This window comes from Artemia sp. Qi Xiang Cuo, chromosome 5, assembly GCF_049724085.1.
Source record: "Artemia sp. Qi Xiang Cuo chromosome 5, ASM4972408v1, whole genome shotgun sequence".
Classification (NCBI taxonomy): Eukaryota; Metazoa; Arthropoda; class Branchiopoda; order Anostraca; family Artemiidae; genus Artemia; species Artemia sp. Qi Xiang Cuo.
In genome coordinates this window covers 81,637,724-81,656,815 of record NC_142798.1, presented here as the reverse complement: position 1 = coordinate 81,656,815, position 19,092 = coordinate 81,637,724, and the positions used below count along the sequence as shown (strand labels likewise).

The 19,092-nt window shown below is 35.9% G+C and overlaps 1 protein-coding gene across 1 annotated transcript in view; it reads left to right on the top strand.

Annotated features, from left to right (window-relative positions):
- LOC148952619 (follistatin-related protein 5-like) overlaps positions 1–19,092 on the top strand; it is a 183,543-nt gene that overhangs the window by 73,863 nt on the left and 90,588 nt on the right. The window contains exons 8-10 of the mRNA XM_089089239.1: positions 1,107–1,391; positions 9,987–10,084; positions 18,875–19,073. Coding sequence (XP_088945365.1) covers positions 1,107–1,391; positions 9,987–10,084; positions 18,875–19,073 — 582 coding nt within the window. The remainder of the gene's footprint in view (positions 1–1,106; positions 1,392–9,986; positions 10,085–18,874; positions 19,074–19,092) is intronic.

Genomic DNA, 19,092 nt, shown 5'->3' with positions numbered 1-19,092 from the left:
GATAAAATGTGCGTCTAGATTCGCCTTTCAATTACTAAAACTCTATTTATAGACCAAAAAATGTAGCTATACAACCAATCAAATTAATACAATAAACACCTATAAATAAGATTAAACTAAACTAAAACTAGATAAATAAAATTAAATTGCTACAAATTATGAAAATCAGTCACCAAAAAAGCACTCTATGGTCGTCGGTTTATAGTAATTGCTTCTTTGTGTGACTTCATTTGTCACATTTCTTGACCAGTCAAATTATTCCTTAGCTCTTTATTGCTACTCACCGTTGTTACTATATCAGATTTTGAGTGCACAACCTGAAATGTACACACAGCCTGACATGTTCTTTCTTATGAGTTGATAAATGGGAAGCACAATACAGGCCAGGAAATGACCGCGCCAAGAAACAGCCGGGAAACAAACTCACGACCTGAATGGTTTTCTTTTATGATACTAAAAGGGACGTATATAGAAGGGACAAACAACGAACCCGGGAAATATACACACCGAGAAACAACCTGAATATGGACACCCAATTGATTATGTTTTTTTTTCACGAAACTTAAGTAAGAAAAAGGAACAAAAAGTGTTTTCAATAGCCTTAGCTGTTTTACTTATGGTTATATTTACAGCAGTTTACTAATTGCTGTTTTACTTGTTGCTGTTTTAATTATGGTTATATGTTTATATTATGGCTATATTATATATGGTTATATTGTTCCTATTCAAAAATTTTAGTGACTATAAAGAACACAAAGCTTGGTTGGTCTTTTTGTATTTTTTACACTCAAATTCTTAATTTTAATGCAGTTCAGCCATCAAAGGTGTCCATATAATCAAAAAGCATATTGTAATCGTTTTGGAGAAAGAGTTGCGACCCTCCTTTCTCATTCCAAGTTCTGTCAATGACTACGGTACTATATTTTCTCATGATTGGTTAAAAGTGACCAAAAATACCGATGGGCATAAAATTATGGAGGTTGAAAATTAATATCAATGTTTTGGTCTTAGTCTTTTGGTTTTAATTTTTTTTTTTTTTTTTTTTTTATTTAAGGTGCAGCATATACGATTATAAACGCTTGAGCTTCACTATTGTCTTCTTTTAGGTGTTTCTGTAGTAACCCTTGAGAAGTCGTTGGAGATCAACCACATCACCGCAAGAGTTAGAGACAATGTTCAAATTCGCTGTGATATAACAGGATCTCCTGCACCGCCCATTGTCTGGAGAAGACATGGGGTTGATCTTAGCACCCTTGGCGATGAAGACATAAGAGTGTTTTCAGACGGTTCGCTGTACCTAATGAAACTTCAGTTGCACCACTCTGGTAATTACACTTGTCAAGCTCAAAGAAACCATGAGGTTGTCCAGACACACGTGGTTTCTGTCCATAGTAAGTAACTCCCTTTGCTATTCTCCTCTACCACGGTAACTCTCCATGGTAATAACCCACAGTACATCTACCTCTACCACAGTAACAGTAACTCTACCATAGTAACTCCCTCTACCACAAAAATGAGGGGTGTTGCAACCCCTCTCAGGTACCCAGAATGCATAAGTGTCAATAGTTGAAAAAGTTATGTTCTGAACAGTTTTCTCTTCTATTACAAAAGTTGAATTTTGTGATTTTATAAACAACTCATTCTGGATTAACCGAATATTTGATTAAAGAATTGAAGTTAGTTTTCAGGAAAACGCAAATGATACTCTAGTCTTTTGGTTTTTTTTTAATAAATGGAGATCTTTATTACATAACTAGTATATACAAAAAAAAATCACGAAGCCCAGTATTCTGGGTTTGTATGGCTAGTCCTAGAATACTCTACATTACATATATGTATCGGGTTACCACATCTTCCAACTACCAACATATCAACACAGCATTATAATTCTGCTCGAAAAAAAATATATCAAAACTCATACTCATACAGGCAATGACGTCTCAACTGGCAACGGAAATTAGTCCTATCTAACCAATTTATCAACAAAGAAGGCAGCTCATTCCTCAGCACTGGAAGAGCATGGCAACTGAAAAATACCAACCTTGTCGACACCTTCAATGGTCTCCCGTACTGGCTTACTTGTCTATTTGCATAACTGTGAAAATCCGCAGCAGTAGAAAACATATTCCAAAAGCAAAATGGAACAATATGATTAATAATACCAAACATAAACAAAAAATTATAAAACTTACTTAATCCAGAGAACGGGAGTATTTGGACACGAGAATAATGCAGAAGTTCGGCTCTCAACCGCAAATATTGCTCTCATCACTTGGTTTTGTAGTGGCCGGAACTGCTTAAGGTGGGTCGAAAATGTATTAGACCATATCGAAAAACAATACAATAAGTATAGATGTATTAGTGAAAAATAAACCAGCCACAACACTTTGAGAAAACTGGTATTTCAGTTTTTTTAAGAATCCTAGATTTCTTACAATATTCAAGAATAAGCACTGAAAGTTGTTCTGGAAAACATACTGCTTCATCTTTCAGAACGCCTTAAGGTTCCAAAATTTTTCTTCATGTTATTACCAATTAACCAATACCAAGTTCTTTCGGCCACGGGTAATAGTTTGCCGATCTCCCAAAAACAATAAAGGCAGACTTGTTGTAATTAATTTTGAGCTTGTTAAGTCTCATCCATCTCTCTATGCGGATCAAATCTTCTTTCATTAAGAACAAAAGTTGACTATCAGTGAGTGCCTTAACTGAATGGTTGGTGTCGTCAGCAAAAAGAACAAGTGATTTTCTTGGTTTCGAATTTGCAGTCTGTTCACTCAAATCCGTCACCAGCTCAGAGAGTGCGCATTGAAGATCATTTATATAATCATGAACAGCAAGGGGCCAAGAGGGAAGCCATGGGATACTCCGCAGTTTAATAGAAAATCTCCCGACTCAGCTTCTTTCACTCTTTCATATAGTGATCGTCTCCTCGAAAACGAAGCAAGAATCTTTAGGGCGTTTCCTCTGATTCCAACATTTCCAGTTTCTTCAACAGGATCTCATGGTCTATGGTATCAAATACCTTGAGGATATCCAAAAAATAGTTGCAGCTTTAAGCTTGTCATCAAGTGCATCATTTATTGTAGTTGTCAGAAACTGTATAGCCTGCTCCGTTGAAAAACCTCTCCTAAATCGAAATTGGTTCTTGTAAAAAAAAATATTTTTTCCAGAAATTCATTTATTCGTATATATATTTTTTCGAAAATCCACGATAAAATCAGTAGGAGTGAATTCGGTCTATAGTTATTGAAATCACTTCGATCACCACCTTTATACAAAGATACACTTCTGGCTTTCTTAAAATGATCAGGGAATTCCCCTTTTTTAAGACAACTATTTATTAATGACACAAAATCTGGAAGAATCACAGGTAAGCTGCTCCATTTCGCATGTCGCTAACTATTTCATTCACCTCATGAATAAGTTGTTATACTGTTTGAGATAGTTGTTATAAGACGACAGTTATTGATCATTATTTCAGTGTCTTAAGCATAACATCATCGTTCATAGCATTTTCTGTTCGCTTTTATTTAGATTCTTAATTTGTAGCAGCTGCTTTCTGTTTTTTACTTTTACATCTTCTCTTTACTTGATGTTGAAAAACAGTGCTCTTTTGCCTTAACAAGAGATTAGTTGAATTCAGTGTATCAAATCGTCATTTGCACTTTACTGAAAAAAATATAAATGTTTTTACTTTCATAACTTCAATAAATCAAATAATTTTAGCATTTTGATTACTAAATATCGGTACTAATAAATCAAATAATATTATTATTTTGATTATTAAATACCAGTAAATGTATATTAAAGTGAGAATGGACGTTCATTTGTATTTTTTTCAGCAAAGTGCAAATTTTGTTCAAGCCTTGGGAAGGCATAGGCGTTTTGCGCCCAACTTGTGTTAATTTTTGCTCGTTTTGAGTTTGACTCGGTTATTTATTGTAATTTCTTTCCGTATTGGGTTTCATTTATTTATTGATGCTTATCTATTGTAGTTTCACGCTTGGTATATTGTTTGATTTTTTTTTTTTGCTCATTTTTGGTTTAATGGAGTTCTTTACTTTTCTTTGAAAAACTTATTTTGTGGAAAATTTTTTTTTAAATTAATCTTCTGCAAAGCCGAATCTATATTCATGTGAATTATTACTTTAATTTATTATAACTATTCTCACCTATTACAATATATAATTTTTTTTCTGAAATACAACTGACTTCTAAAGCAAAATTGATGCTTTAAAACACAACGATTCTAAGCCTATTTGAGGAGGTGCCCAGAGGAAGCGATTTGAGGTCACTCTCCCGTAGAAAACCCAAATTTGCCAAAATCGTGGGCACTTTTTGTTTGAATTATCAAATAAAAAGTTAATCACACTTCAGATCGGTTTTTTTTTCTTTATTACGCTCTATTTGGCCCTTCCTACGTGTCCCGCAAGCTTGAAGCCTATCACAGAGGAAAAAGCTCTTGGGCTATTTTCATAAATTCCACATCCGTAGAGCCAAAATTAGTTAAAAATTGTTGTTTTATTTAACTGGGTCTATGATTTTTCTCCTGGGGAATTCTTCCTAAAAATTCAACACCGGAAAATCCCCCTGTGGAAAATTCTTTCCTTCCCCCGACCCCCCCCCCCCTGTGGAAAATTCCCATTGGAGAAACTTCTCCCCAGAAAATCACCCCTCCCGTGGAAAGTTAGCACCCGGATAATTCCCCCCCCCCCATTTTCCCCAAACGCATCCGATCAAAATTTTGTGATAGCCATTTTGTTCAATATTGTCCAGAGGTTAAATAACCATTCCTCTGGCCTCGGCAATTCCTCTTTCAGCCTCCGGGATAAGGGCTGTAAGCTATAAATGTTGCTTATTATCAGGATGTAAATTTTCATTAGAGGGGTTGTCAGATAAACTTTGGAGGGGGTCAGATTCCTCAAAGGGTGTAAATTACTGTCAAAACATCCTAACTCTCATTGAGCCACTAGGTAAATAAAGAATTAGTTCTAAAGAAGGGGTGGTAAAGGAGTTAGAAATTGATATTTAATCCTCTTGATTTCTGGGAGTATTTCTGTTCTACGCTGTTATTATGAAAGTAAAGAGTAACACTAAACCCCAGAATTAGCAGAATTTATCCTGCATAGGAGAGGGGCTAACCCTTGCTCATCCCCAGCCTCCCCCTCGTGTCGTAGAAACTTCAGAAAATGCTCATTTGATCGTTAATTGAGAGCTCCAGTCCATTTTTATTAGTCGAAATGATTGGAGACCAATCGGCCTCATGTCCTAAAACCGTTTTAGGTACCTTGTTCTTTTTTTATCCCTTAAGAGATCTGATCGACATTTGAGGTACCTATTTTGTACTTTCTCTCTGGCTGCTCAATTTTGTGTGTGGAGTAATTTTCCATAGAGAGGGAGAATTATTCGGGAAGAGGGGATGGGGATCCGCAGGAGTTTTCCGGGAAGAATTTTCTTGGGGAATTCCTAGGGGTACAATGCTGGCTCTCTATTTAACTATGTTCGATTTATTTAAATGCAGTTCCATATCAAATTTTAAAGCAAGTTTTAAGCAAATTGTAGATCCATTTGCGGGTGGTACGAATCAACAAAGCGACAATTGGTGTCAAATTTTGTCTCTACATTTGCTTTCTTCAAGCAAAATTTTATCTAAAGTATAGGATAAAGGAGTAAGTTCAGTGTTCCTTCGTTGGTAAATTCAAATTACTGCAGCTTGAGTTTACGTTATTTTTGCACAAACACTTTTACAGCTTGCATTCAAACTTACATTTAAGCATGCGTTTATAGCTTAACACTTTTATGGCTTACATTTAAACAAAGCTGATCTAAAGCATATTTCAAGAACAAGCACATTTGGTGAGACATGCGATGTGATATGTCGGATGATAGACCGTAGGAGAGACAGAGAAAAGTGTTGTGCCTATTTTCAACGTTATGAATCTAAGGTTTTTTAGCAAAATTTTTTAGCATAATTTTTTCTAATGTTTCGTCTTTTATGGGGTTCCTTTGTATAGTCTGTATGTACTTTTAAAGCCTATCGGAGAAGATATATATATTTTTTCTCCAAGCCTCTATCCGCAAAAGGTATTTTTTTCCCATTTTGGACCCCATTTCACCCGACACATTGCATTCTCTACATTAGGTTGCCCTGGACAGGGATATTAGGCTGCCCTGGCCCAGGAAGTGATCAGGGACAACAACTTTTTTGCCCTTATCAGGGCTCCCTAGTGCCTTAATCCCTCCCAACAAAATACGTGGCCCCCTTAGCCAATGTAACAATTCTTGAAAGTTTCAAGCAATTTAGAAAAGTTTTCTAACCATTTCTGGACCCCATATAAGGGGGTTCCATATTTATGTTTCGCTGAGGACGGCCCTTGGACATAGGGCCGAAATATTCATTCAAATTAGAATTCCACTGTCTTACGAAAAGAATTCCCAATTGTTTTCTTGTTTTTGATGTTTAATATAATCGACCCTTTTTTGGCCCTATTTCAGAGGAATGAAATTTTCATACCCCTTGCAAGAGCATTTAAGTCAGTAGCCTAGTTTGGGGAACTGCTTTTTGGGGACCCATGCCCAAAAATAAATTTTTTTTTCTTGCGTTCAGGCCCCCTTGATACAGGGACTTAAAATTTTAAATTTCAAACTATTCAGAAAAGAATAATTTTTGGTAATTTTTGCCTTTTTGGGCCCTATTTTCTAGGGTGTCAATATTCTTTTCTGGTTTTCGTTCTGTGCTAAGATTCGCTTAGCTGAAGGACTCAGGAATACGGGTTTCAAGTCGACCAGGTTAAAGATATGGCCCATTTATAGCTCCAGTTTGGAGACCCCGTATCCGGAAATTTTTTTTTGTATTTTGGGCCCCGTTTGGCCCAAGGAATTGCGACTGTAAGGTTCAACAGATATGGCACAAAATGTATTTATTCCACTTCCGGATATCCTAACAACCGTTGCCTTAGCTCCCAACAAAATACGAGCTTGTTTCTGCGAAGAAAATGATCCCTGAATGTTTCGAGCCATTCCAAAACAAGATTAAATAGGCCCCAATTTTTCCTCTGTGGAACCTATCTGTAAATGATTTCAATTTGCGCAGTTTACGATCTTTTCTCCAGAGTCTCTTGTGGGGTATAGTATAATTAGTGTAAATAATTAAAAATCAAACAGTCCGTGGTAAAGAACTGTAAGTAAGGAGCGACTCGGCTCAATAATAACCGAAACTCTAAAACACAGAATTTTGATATCAATTGATACATCAAAAGATTCAGTTTATTATGCTGATTCCAAATATATAATATTCATCAAGTTGAGTGTTACCCACCAAAAGCTACGAGCCTATGAAACTTTGCATAATTTTTGGAATAGGGGAAAAACACCCCCCAAAATATAAGGAATCTTGATAAAAATCACACCATCAGATTTAGTGTATCCGAGAACCCTACTGTTGAAGTTTCAAGCTTTTGTATACGCAAATGTGGAATTTTGCGATTTTTGCCAGAAGACAGATCACGGATGAGTGTTTAGTTGTTTTTTGTTTTTTGTTGTTGTTATTTTCCCAGGGTTGATAGCATTGAAACAAGGGTCCAAGAAGATCGAAGAGGGCGCATTCGAACGGCAATTAAAATTTATAGTGCCCTTTTTAAGTGATAAAAAAGATTGGAGGCAACTGGCCCCCCTCCCCGGCCCATATATTTCCCAAATTTGCTGGATCAAAATCTTGATATAGCCGTTTTGTTCAGTATAGTTGAAAGATCAAATAACTATGTCTTTAGTTATTTTCGAAAATATTACCCGCCGCAGTCCGTGGGGAGAGGCCTGTAAGTAATAAAAATTGCCCATTGTTTACATATAGTATTTTCTATTGGGAAGTATACAGACATTTTTATGGGGGGGGGAGTTTATGCTTGGGATGGATTTCCATTGGTAGAATCTTCCTTGGAGGTAAGTTTCCGGAGGGGGTGAGGGAAAATTCTACACTTGGGGGATTTGACAGAATTCCTATACGAAATTCTTGTTAGTTGTCTTACATTATTTTTGCCAACTCAGTATGAGATGTTCCAGGGAAATTATCCAGGGGCTATTTTCCTTATGCTTTGATTTTCGAAAAAGTTTCTACGGAAGGGGGTATTTACGAAGTGATCAAGAAACCGATTAGCGACTAAAGTCAAGAAGTTTTACGGTGAGGGATAATTTCAGCGAGGAAAGAACTGTCTGGAGGAAAATTGAAGGGGGGGGGGTGTACTTTAGGTTTGATGAAATTTTCACAGAGGATTTTCCCAGGAGGGGTATATTTCATGGAGGCCGAGCCAGATTTACCTGCATTATTTGAAAAATGAACAGAAATTAGATAAAAAAAAAAAATTTTTTTAACTGAAAGTAAGGAGCAACTTTAAAACTCAAAAAGAAAATAAATTATTCTGTATATGAAGGGTTAAGTCTCGTCAATACCTTGCTCTTTACGCAAAAGTTCGACTGTTAGTCCCAATTTTTTAAGAACGGCTACTGAAACACAGCGGGCGTTTAATTATAATAGGAAGCTTTTTTAAAAAATGCTAACAGCTTTAGCGTAAAGAGCAAGGTATTGAGGAAGGGGCAACCCTTCATATACGGAATAATTTATGTTCGATTTGAGTGTTAATGTTGCTCTTTACTTTCAGTTAAAAAAGCTCTTTTTTATTTAATTGCATATAGACTCCAAAATACTCAGATTACAATATATTTTGTGTGGGATTGATAGTTAACCAAGAAATCCAGCAGATAAAATACTAAAAAATCAACACAAAAAATCAAAAAAATCAAACACTAAAAAATCAAATTCAAATATTTAAATAATTAGATCTAATATATCTAAATCTGAAATATCAATATAAAAACGAAATATTAAGTTTTTTTTGCACGTGGCACAGCGATATCATTAGGTTGCAGTTATTGCTACAACCATGATGTGGCACTATAAACTTCCGGTTAATGGGTCTCATTCATGATTGGCTACCTGGGAATGTTGGTGGTACAAACTGGTAGGAATAATCACTTTGCCATGATCTTATTTTATCGTGGTTTAAACTAGTACCCTTAAATATCCATTTATATAATCCCATCCCTGACATTCTACGGTTACTTGTTTGATAGTATCACCCCGGGGGGAAGGAGGATTGTAAGGATGCTCAACTTTTCTACGGTTTTCCACGATTTTCAAGGTAGGACACTGTAAGAATCCAGTTGATGGATATCAACAACGATCATTCAAATGGTGCATTATTTTTTTGTGGTCAAGTGCAGGGCTGGGTAAACTTCGGAACGAGAGCTACAAGTGACCCATTAGAGCATAACATGAGGCTTGCAAGACAGATGTCTGTTTCGTATCACGATCTTACATCAATCTTTTCTTTCTCTCTTTTTTCCTGATTTGATTGTTATATATTGGTATATTCCTGATAATTGCTTTAAATATTTCCGTCGCAACGGTTGCGAGGTTGCGTGTAAACCGTCGCAACCGGTTTACATTGAACCGGTAATAAATAATGAATGCGAATAGTTTCAGTTTAGGTTTATGTAGAAATTTCTTGTGACAGTTATAATTTAGAAGTGAATCATTGTTGACCTTGAATAAACAAAGTCATGCTATAAAAAAATTAAATTTTAATGTCTTGGGCTTAGTAAAGAATGGACTGTTAAATCTTGTTTTATTAATGTTGGAGGCAATTGAATATTTTGCTTACCATTATATCCTATTTTGTTTTAAATTGTAATTAAAGTACATGCAATATGTAACCCCCATTAGCAATGAAGTTCAAAATGGGGGCTTATGAAGTGAATGTTTGCCCGACCCTGACGTAGCGTTACGTTTGCGGAGCTTCAGGCTATTTTATAATGTACCAACATGCATTCTTGCATGTTGTGAAAGATGCATTCTCACATTGTGAAAGTGTTTGTATTTGGTTGATAATTTTTGTATTGTTTTCAACATTGATTGCCTTTTTTTAAAGCGTTGCCACAAGTCCGAGTAACACCAAGGTTGCAGTCTAAGAAGCCAGGGGATGAGGCAAAATTGAAATGCCATGCCACAGGAGAACCTTTTCCAAAGGTAAGCTCATTGTTGAGCTTTATTTGCTAATTTTGGTGTTTCAGTTTCATTTAATTATGTTGAACCTTTTGTTTACACATCATTTTTAATACGAAGATTTTTTTTTTTGATTTCACTGGTATTTCTATGCATGTTTACCAATTATCCTTTTTTTTTTTTTTTTTTTTTTTTTTTTTTTTTTTTTTTTTGAGTTCAATCATGGGTGCAACTTTTCACTGTTTTTGAAAGGGCTAAGTAGGGATATATCCTTGCCTTAGCTCTTTCAGAGCCATAGGGGGCACATTGGGTGTTGAAAGGCCTCTCCCCTCGTCCCGAAGTGGTGCTGCAGCGACGACATCTTCCCATTCAGGTACTAATGGGGTATCAGCCGTCCCCAGATCTTTGTCAACAGTCCACCGCAAGGTGTTCTTTGGACGACCACGTCTTCTTCTGCCGTCTGGTTTCCAATTGCAGACTGAGAGAAGAAGGTGACCTTCTTTCATACGGAGTACATGTCCTAAAAATATCCACTTCTTCTTCATTAGAACAACAGTAATGAAAGACTGGTCCGTTCTACTGCAGATTTCAGAGTTCTTTTTTTCAAAAGTACTAAAAACTTTAGAGTAAAGAGCGAAGTGTTGAGGAAGAGCAGCCCCCTCATATACGTAATAATTTCTATATGTTTTAAGTTTTAATGTTGCTCCTTACTTTCAGTTGAAATAACTTGTTTTTTTATTTCTATAAAAAGCTCCGGTTGACTGACCAATTTTGTGTTGCAATCACCATCACGATCAATCTAGCCACCTAGGTAATCCTATGCTTTCTAAAAGTCAGAATATAATTTGTACTTTATTAAAAAAAATTCAAATGAATTTACCAAAAAAAATGTGCATTGTCAGTTTAATATACATAATGCTGATATTTATTCCTCGGAATCTTAATTAACTTTTGTTTTCTGAAAGTTTTAAAAGTGAAAGCATTTAAAAGAATTTGTTTCAGTAAAGTACAAATTATATTCTGGCTTTTAGAAAGCATAGGATTTAGAAGCCTACTCAGATTAATTTCTGCTCGTTTTGAGCTTGACTTATTTTAATTTCTGTTTGTTTTGGGTTCCATTTATATATTAATTCTGATTTGTGGCTGTTGTATGTTTTGTAGATTATTTGATTCTATTTTTATTCATTTTTTGGTTTAATGAAGTTCTTTACTTTTTTTTGAAAAACTTATTTTGTGGAAAAAGTTTTTTTTTTTAATTTTTGTTTGTTTTATATTGACATATTTTTTTTGAGGGAGAAAGGCTGAGCCTCTTCTGAAGTAAACAACCATCCCTTCCATAAAAAATTTTGATACCCCCTGGGCGTAACTTAAAACCCTTGCTCCTAATCTATTGGGTTTATTTCAACCCCAAAAGCGTTTTTATATGATATTTAGACTATTTTGAATAGAATGGCTATCTCAAAATTTCTATTAAACACATTTTGGAACAATCTGACGTGTGTGTAGGGGGAGAGGGTAGCTGCCCTCTGATTCCTTTGATTATTAAAAAGGGCACTAGAGCGTCTGATTACCAATCCAATGAGTCCCCTTTGAAGTTTATATGACCACACATATGTCCCCAGGGCAAAACTTACAACCCTTGTCCTGAGGGCTGGGAGGATTTGTTATCCTCAAAAACATAATTTCCAGACCTTTCTGATAGGTTTAACAAAATGGCTATATCGAAATTTTGATTGGAAGTTTTTGAGGAAATGATAGGCGTGGAGAGACATCTGCCCTCTGATTACTTTTGACCAATAAAAAAGGCACTAGTCTTCTCAATTTCCAATTAAATGAGCCCTTTTTGAAGCTTCTACGACAAAAATTTTTATAAAAACGGTAAATGCCCCAAAGGCATAACCTACGACCCTTGTTCTGAGGGCTATGAGGGAAGGGTTGCCATCCTCAAAGACATAATTTCCAGACCTTTCAACTACGTTGAACAAAATGCCTATCCAAAAATTTTGATTGGATGTGTTTTGGGAAATGGTGAGCGTGAGAGGGGGGTCAGTTACTCTCCAATCACTTTCAACTATTAGAAAGGGCACCAGCTCTCTAAATTTCCAATTGAATGAGGCCTTTTAAAGCTTCTACGACAAAACTTTCTATAAAAACCATATATGCCCCCAGGGTACAACTTACAACCCTTGCCCTGAGGATTGTGGGGGGGCTGCGGTTGTCATCTTCAAAGACCTAATTTCAAGAACTTTCAACTACGTTGAACAAAATGAATATCTCAAAATTTGATTGGATGTGTTTGGGGAAATGGTGGGCGTGAGAGGGGGGTTAGTTGTTCTTCAATCGTCTTCGACTATTAAAAAGGGCACTAGCCATTTCAATTTCCAATCAAATGTGCCCTTTTTAAGTTTCTACGACAACTCCTTCTCTAAGAACTTCATATGCCCACAGGGCATAACTGACGACCATTGCCCTGAGGGCTGTGGGGGGTTATCATGCTCAAAGACCTAATTTCCAAAAATTTCCACTACGTTGAACAAAATAGTTCTCTCAAAATTTTGATTTGATGTGTTTGGGGAAAAGGTGGGTGTGAGAGGGGGGTTAGTTGGCCTTCAATCACTTTCGAATATTAAAAAGAGCACTAGCCCTTTGAATTTCCAATCGAATGAGCCCTTTTTGAAGTTTGGACGAAAAAGCTTTCAGTAAAAACCTTATATGTCCCCAGGGCATAACTTACAACCCTTGCCCTGAAGACTGTGAGGGGATTTTCCTGCTCAAAAACATAATTTCAATTTCCAATTGAAGCCATTTCAATTTCCAATTGAATGAGCCCATTTTGAAGTTTCTACGACAAAGCTTTCTATGTAAACACTATATGCCCCCAGGGTATAACTTATAATCCTTGCCCTGAGGACTGTGGGGGGGGGTGTCATCCACAAGGACCTAATTTTCAGAACTTTCAACTACGTTGAACAAAATGGCTATCTAAAAATTTTAATTGGATATGTTTGGGGAAAAGGTGGGCTTGACAGGGGGTTTAGTGGCACTCCAATCACTTTCGACTATTAAAAAGGGCACTAGCCCTTTGAATTTCCAATAAATGAGCTCTTTTTAAAGTTTCTTCAACAACGCCTTCTATAAAAATCTTATATGCCACCAGGGCATAACTTACAACCCTTGCCCTATGGGTTGTGGGGGAGTGTCCTCCTCAAAAACATAATTTCTATCTTGAAATTATGAACAACTACGCTGAACAAAATGGCTATCTCAAAATTTTGATTGGATGTGTTGGGGGAAATGATGGGTGTAGAAGGGCTATTAGTTGCCGTCCAATCACTTTCGACTATTAAAAAGGGCACAAGCCACTCCAATTTCCAATTGAATGAGTCCTTTTCAAAGTTTCTACGACAACTCCTTCGATACGAAGTGCCCTGGGGAAAAAAAAAATAATAATACATTGTGCCAATTTCGTTCTTTACTTAGGCAGCACTATTACGCTGCCTATAATAGGCAGCGCGCTAGCACTGCCTATGTAAAGAACGATGTGGGCCCAATTTTTTTTTTGTTTTTTTTTATCCATACCGGGGCACTTCGTACCAAACGAGTCGTCGTAGAAACTTCGAAAAGGACTCATTCGATTGGAAATTCAAAGGGCTATTGCCCTTTTTAATTTTTGAAAGTAATTGGAGGGCAACTGGCCCCCCCCCCCCTCCACGCCCATCATTCCCCCAAATACATCCAATAAAAATTTTGAGATAGCCATTTTGTTCAGCGTAGCTGATTTCCAGATAGAAAATATCTTTTTGTGGAGGACACTCCCCCACAACCCTCGAGGCAAGGGTTTTAAGTTATGTCCTGGGGGCATATAAGGTTTTTATAGAAGGCGTTGTCATAGAAGCTTCAAAAAAGGCTCATTCGATTGAAAATTCAAAGGGCTAGTGCCCGCTTTAATAGTCGAAAGTGATTGGAGGGCAACTAGCCCCCCCCCCCCCGCGCCCGTAATTCCCCCAAATACGTCCAATCAAAATTTTGAGATAGCCATTTTGTTCAGCGTAGTTGATTTCGGGATAGAAAATTTGTTTTTGAGGAGGACACTCCCCCACAACCCTCAGGGCAAGGGTTTTAAGTTATGCCCTGGGGGCATATAAGGTTTTTATAGAAGGCGTTGTCATAGAAACTTAAAAACAGGCTCATTCAATTGGAAATTCAAAGGGCTAGTACCCTTTTTAATAGTCGAAAGTGATTTGAGTGCAATTAGCCCCTCCCCGTCACGCCATTCATTCTCCCTAACACATCCAATCAAAATTTTGAGATAGCCATTTTGTTCAGCGTAGTTGATTTCCAGATAGAAAATATATTTTTGAGGAGGACACTCCCCCACCTCCTTCAGGGCAAGGGTTTTGAGTTGTGCCCTGGGGGTATATAAGGTTTTTAAAGAAGGTGTTGTCGTAGAAACTTCAATAAAAGCTCATTCGACTGGAAATTCAAAGGGCTAGTGCCCTTTTTAATAGTCGAAAGTGACCGGAGGGCAACTAGCCCCCCCACACCCATCATTCCCCCAAACACATCGAATAAAATTTTTGAGCTAGCCATTTTGTGCAGGGTAGTTGATAGAAAACATATTTTTAAGGAGGACACTCAACCACAACCTTCAGGGCAAGGATTACAAGTTATGCTCTGGGGGCATATAAGGTTTTTATTGAAATCTTTGTCGTAGAAACTTGAAAAAGGGCTCATTCAATTTGAAATTCCAAGAACTGGTACCATTTTTAATAGTCAAAAGTGATTTGAGGGCAACTAACCCCCCTCTCTCGCCCACCTTTTCCCAAAACACATCCAATCAAAATTTTAGATAGCCATTTTATTCAACGAAGTTGAAAGTTTTGGAAATTAAGTCTGTAAGGATGACAACCCCTTCCCCCACAGACCAGGGTAGGGGCTGTAAGTTATACCCTGGGGGCATATAAGGCTTATATTGAAAGCGCTGTCGCAGAAACTTCAAAAGGGCACATTCAATTGGAAGTTGAAAGGGCTTGTGCCTTTTTTAATAGTTGAAAGTGATTGGATAGCGACTAACCTCCCTCTCACGCTCACCATTTGGCCAAACACATCCAATCAAAATTTTGAGATATATATTTTGTTCAACGTAGTTGAAAGTTCAGGAAATTAGGTCTTTTAGGATGATAGCCCCCTCAGAGTCCTCAGTGCAAGGGTTGTAAGTTATGCCCTGGGGGCATATAAGGTTTATATAGAAAGTTGTATATGATTTATAGAATAGATTTTAGTCTACCTCAAATCCAATTTTTATATTCTTAAAAACTAGATGTTGACTTAAGATTAAATCAAAATGCACTGTGATAATGCTAATTCCCAATAAGGCATCTCAGCAGTATCCCAAGAACGGCCGAGGGTATTATGTTCAAACGCTTGGGGCTACTTCTGCTCTAAAAATTTAACCAAATCCAAATAGCGTAAGTGTATCCAAGCTATCAAAGAAAGTAAATAGATTTTTTTGCGATTGGTGTCAAGTTTTCTATTACAGGTCAACTAGAGGAGTTATGAAACTAAATTAAACAGTAATATTTGTGTCCAGATTTTTACAAGGGTGTATGCTGTTAAAAATTGCTGAAAATTTTTCTCTGGGATACAAATAGCAGGCCGAACTATAAAGTCTTAAAAAACGAAAAGATTTAAAGTATTATTTTCTTTTGCCCTGAAAAGACTGTCAATATAAAACGAACAGAAAATAATTAAAAAAAACTTTTTGCACAAAATAAGTTTTTCAAAGAAAAGTAAAGAACTCCATTAAACAAAAAATGAGCAAAACTAAAATCAAATAATCTACCAAGCGCGAAACTACAACAAATCAGCATTAATAAATAAATGATACCCAAAACGAACAGAAATATACAATAATTAACCGAGTCAGACTCCAAACGAGCAGAAACTAACATAAGTTGGGCACAAAACCCCTATGCCTTCCCAAGGCCAGTACAAAATTTGCACTTTACTGAAAAAATACAAATGAATATGCATTGTCAGTTTAATATACATATACTGATGTTTAGTAATCAAAATATTAATATTATTTGATTTATTAAAGTTATAAAAGTAAAAACATTTATATTTTTTTCAGTAAAGTACAAATTTTAAAAAGAAAGAAAAAGAAAGAAAAAGAAAGTAAAAAGAAAGAAAAAATATTAAAAAGAAAAAGAAAGAAAGAAAAATATTAAAAAGAAAGAAAGGAAAAAGAAAGAAAAGAAAAAGAAAAAGAAAAAAGAATTTTTTCTTTCTGTAAAAAGAAAGAAAAAATATTAAGTCTCTTATTGCTGGACCTTCACGAACTTATTTTAGGATGATACATGAATAAAAAAGAAGGTTATTTGATGGAATTTTAAAAGTAAAATTGGAATCTAAAATAAACAAAAGTTATTGCTTTGCAGTTATTTTTAATGCGTAAGCATGCCACACAAACAGTTTTTATTATTTTTACTTAACAGCAAAATTCAGGATCTGTACCTTAGTATATTTTGAATCCCTACGATCTAGCTTATTTTTTTTTATATGAAATAAAAAAAAACAAGTTTTTTTTAACTGAAAGTAAGGAGCGACATTAAAACTTAAAACGAACAGAAATTATTCCGTATATGAGAGGAGCCGTCCCCTCCTCAATACCCCGCTCTTTACGCTAAAGTTTTTTATTGTTAAAAAAAGTTATGAGAAACAGTATAACTTTAGCGTAAATAGTGAGGCATTGAGGAAGGGAGAGCCCCCTTCATATACGGAATAATTTCTGTTCGTTTTAAGTGTTGATATCGCTCCTTTCTTTCAGTTAAAAAAAACTTGTTTTTTTATTTAATTTTTGAACATTTTTGAATTAATGCAGGTTTTGATTTTGGCTTACCGTACATGAATAATTAAAACAAAATTCGCATATTCATTTTACTTTTTTTTGGTTAAATGGCTTTCTCGAAAGTTGTTTAATTTTACTTACGAACGTTTTTATAAGTAATAAATATACGTAACTTACGAATTAACTTACGTAACGAACTTCTATATTCATATATTTTAACACGTATATTAGGGGATTCGCCCTAATATAGGTATTAGTCAATACCTCGCTTCTTACGCTAAAGTTCGAATTTTGTTCCAATTCTTTAAAAATGACCTCTTAATCACAAAGGCCGTTAATTAGAATAAATAGCTCTTATGAAAGTACTCAAATATCTTTGGCTTAAAGAGCGCGGTATTGAATAGGGGGCGACCCCAAACACATACGTAATACTTTCTGATCGTTTTAAGTTCTGATGTTGCTCCTTACTTTCAGTGGAAACATTTTTTTATTTATTTAATTTCTGATCGTTTTTTTTAAATAATGCTGGGAAATCTGGCACCCCCTACATAGCAATATCCCTTCCCTCATAAAAATTTCCTCCCTTGAAATATCCTCCCACACAACCCTGACCCCCCCCCCCCACGACCACAAAAAATCCTCCCTGAAAACGTCTGTATACTTCCCAATAACCAATACTAATTGTAAACATTGGGTAAGGTTCATAACTTTCAACCCTCCCCCCGGGGACTTTGGGGGATTAAGTCATCCTAGAATACACATTTTTATATTTTTGACCATGCTGAACAAAAAGGCTATCCTAAAACTTTGATCAGGTGACTTTGGTAAAAAATTAGCGTGGGAGGGGGCCTAGTTGCCCTCCATTTTTTTGGTCACTGAAATAGGGCACTAGAATTTTTAATTTTCGTTCAAATGAGCCCTCACACGATATTCTAGGACCACTGGGTCGATACAATCATCCCTGGAAAAAAAACAAAATAAAAAATAAACACACAAAAAAATAAAAATACAAAAGTCCATATTTTTGCAGATAGGAGCTTGAAACCTCTACAGTAGGGTTCTCTGATACGCTGAATCTGATGGTGTGATTTTCAATAAGGCTCTTTTAATTTTAGGGGGTGTTTCCCCCTTTTTTGAAAATCAGGCAAATTTTCTCAGGCACGCAACTTTTTACGGGTAGGATTAAACTTAACGAAACTTATAAATTTGAAATCAGCATTAAAATGTGATTTTTTTTATGTATCTATTGGTATTAAAAGTCCGTTTCTTAGAGTTTCGGTTACTATTGAGCCGGGTCACTCCTTACTTACAGTACGTGGTAACCACGAACTGTTTGATCTCCAGCTCTCTGTAAGACATATGAAATATAAGACGTCAAGATTAGTTGCTGGTTTTCTTACATCAGGAAGTACATTGATTTTGTTAAACCACACATTTGATGGAAGAAAGGTTCAGAATCTTGGAATTTTTGATGAAGTATTAAAGTAAGGAAAGGGCTTTTAGATGTATTTTATAATCAACTTAGCCAAATTTACTTCTGAAAATAACAATTAATTAGAGTTTGATACTGAAAAGTTTTTTGCCACTTTTTACTTTTCCTTGTTCCTAGAAAAGGTCCTTTTGGGTGTGTAAGGTATAATCAAGTGACTGACACTAAAACCTCAAATAACGGGGAAAAAGCAGATATGGTTAAATTACTGGGGATGGGGGGTTAAATTAATGTGCTAAGCAAAAAATAATACCATTATATTAATGAATCTTCTAAAAATGAATCTTAGAATTCACAAAATTATAGCAAAAATATCGAACAAATTCCTGACCCTTCTCCAGATGAAAAAAAAAACGAGGAAATTATTCTCGATGGAAAATTTCCATGTTTTATAGGTTGTTTGAAAAAAAAAGTGGAAACACTGACTGTGATGATCTCTTCCTTACACTTAATTGGGAAATTGTGTGCGTTTTAGGTTGAATGGCTGAAGAATGATGCCCCAATAGCCCTATCTAGGGTAGATGACAAGTACAGTATCAGAGGAGAGAGTTCATCCCTTCAAATATCACAAATCAATTACGCGGATACTGGAGCTTACATGTGCCAAGCAAGTGGACTTGCTGGAGTGTCAAGAGACATATCTTCCTTGGTTGTCAGAGAGGACGCCGTTTCAGGTCTTTAATTTTACCTATG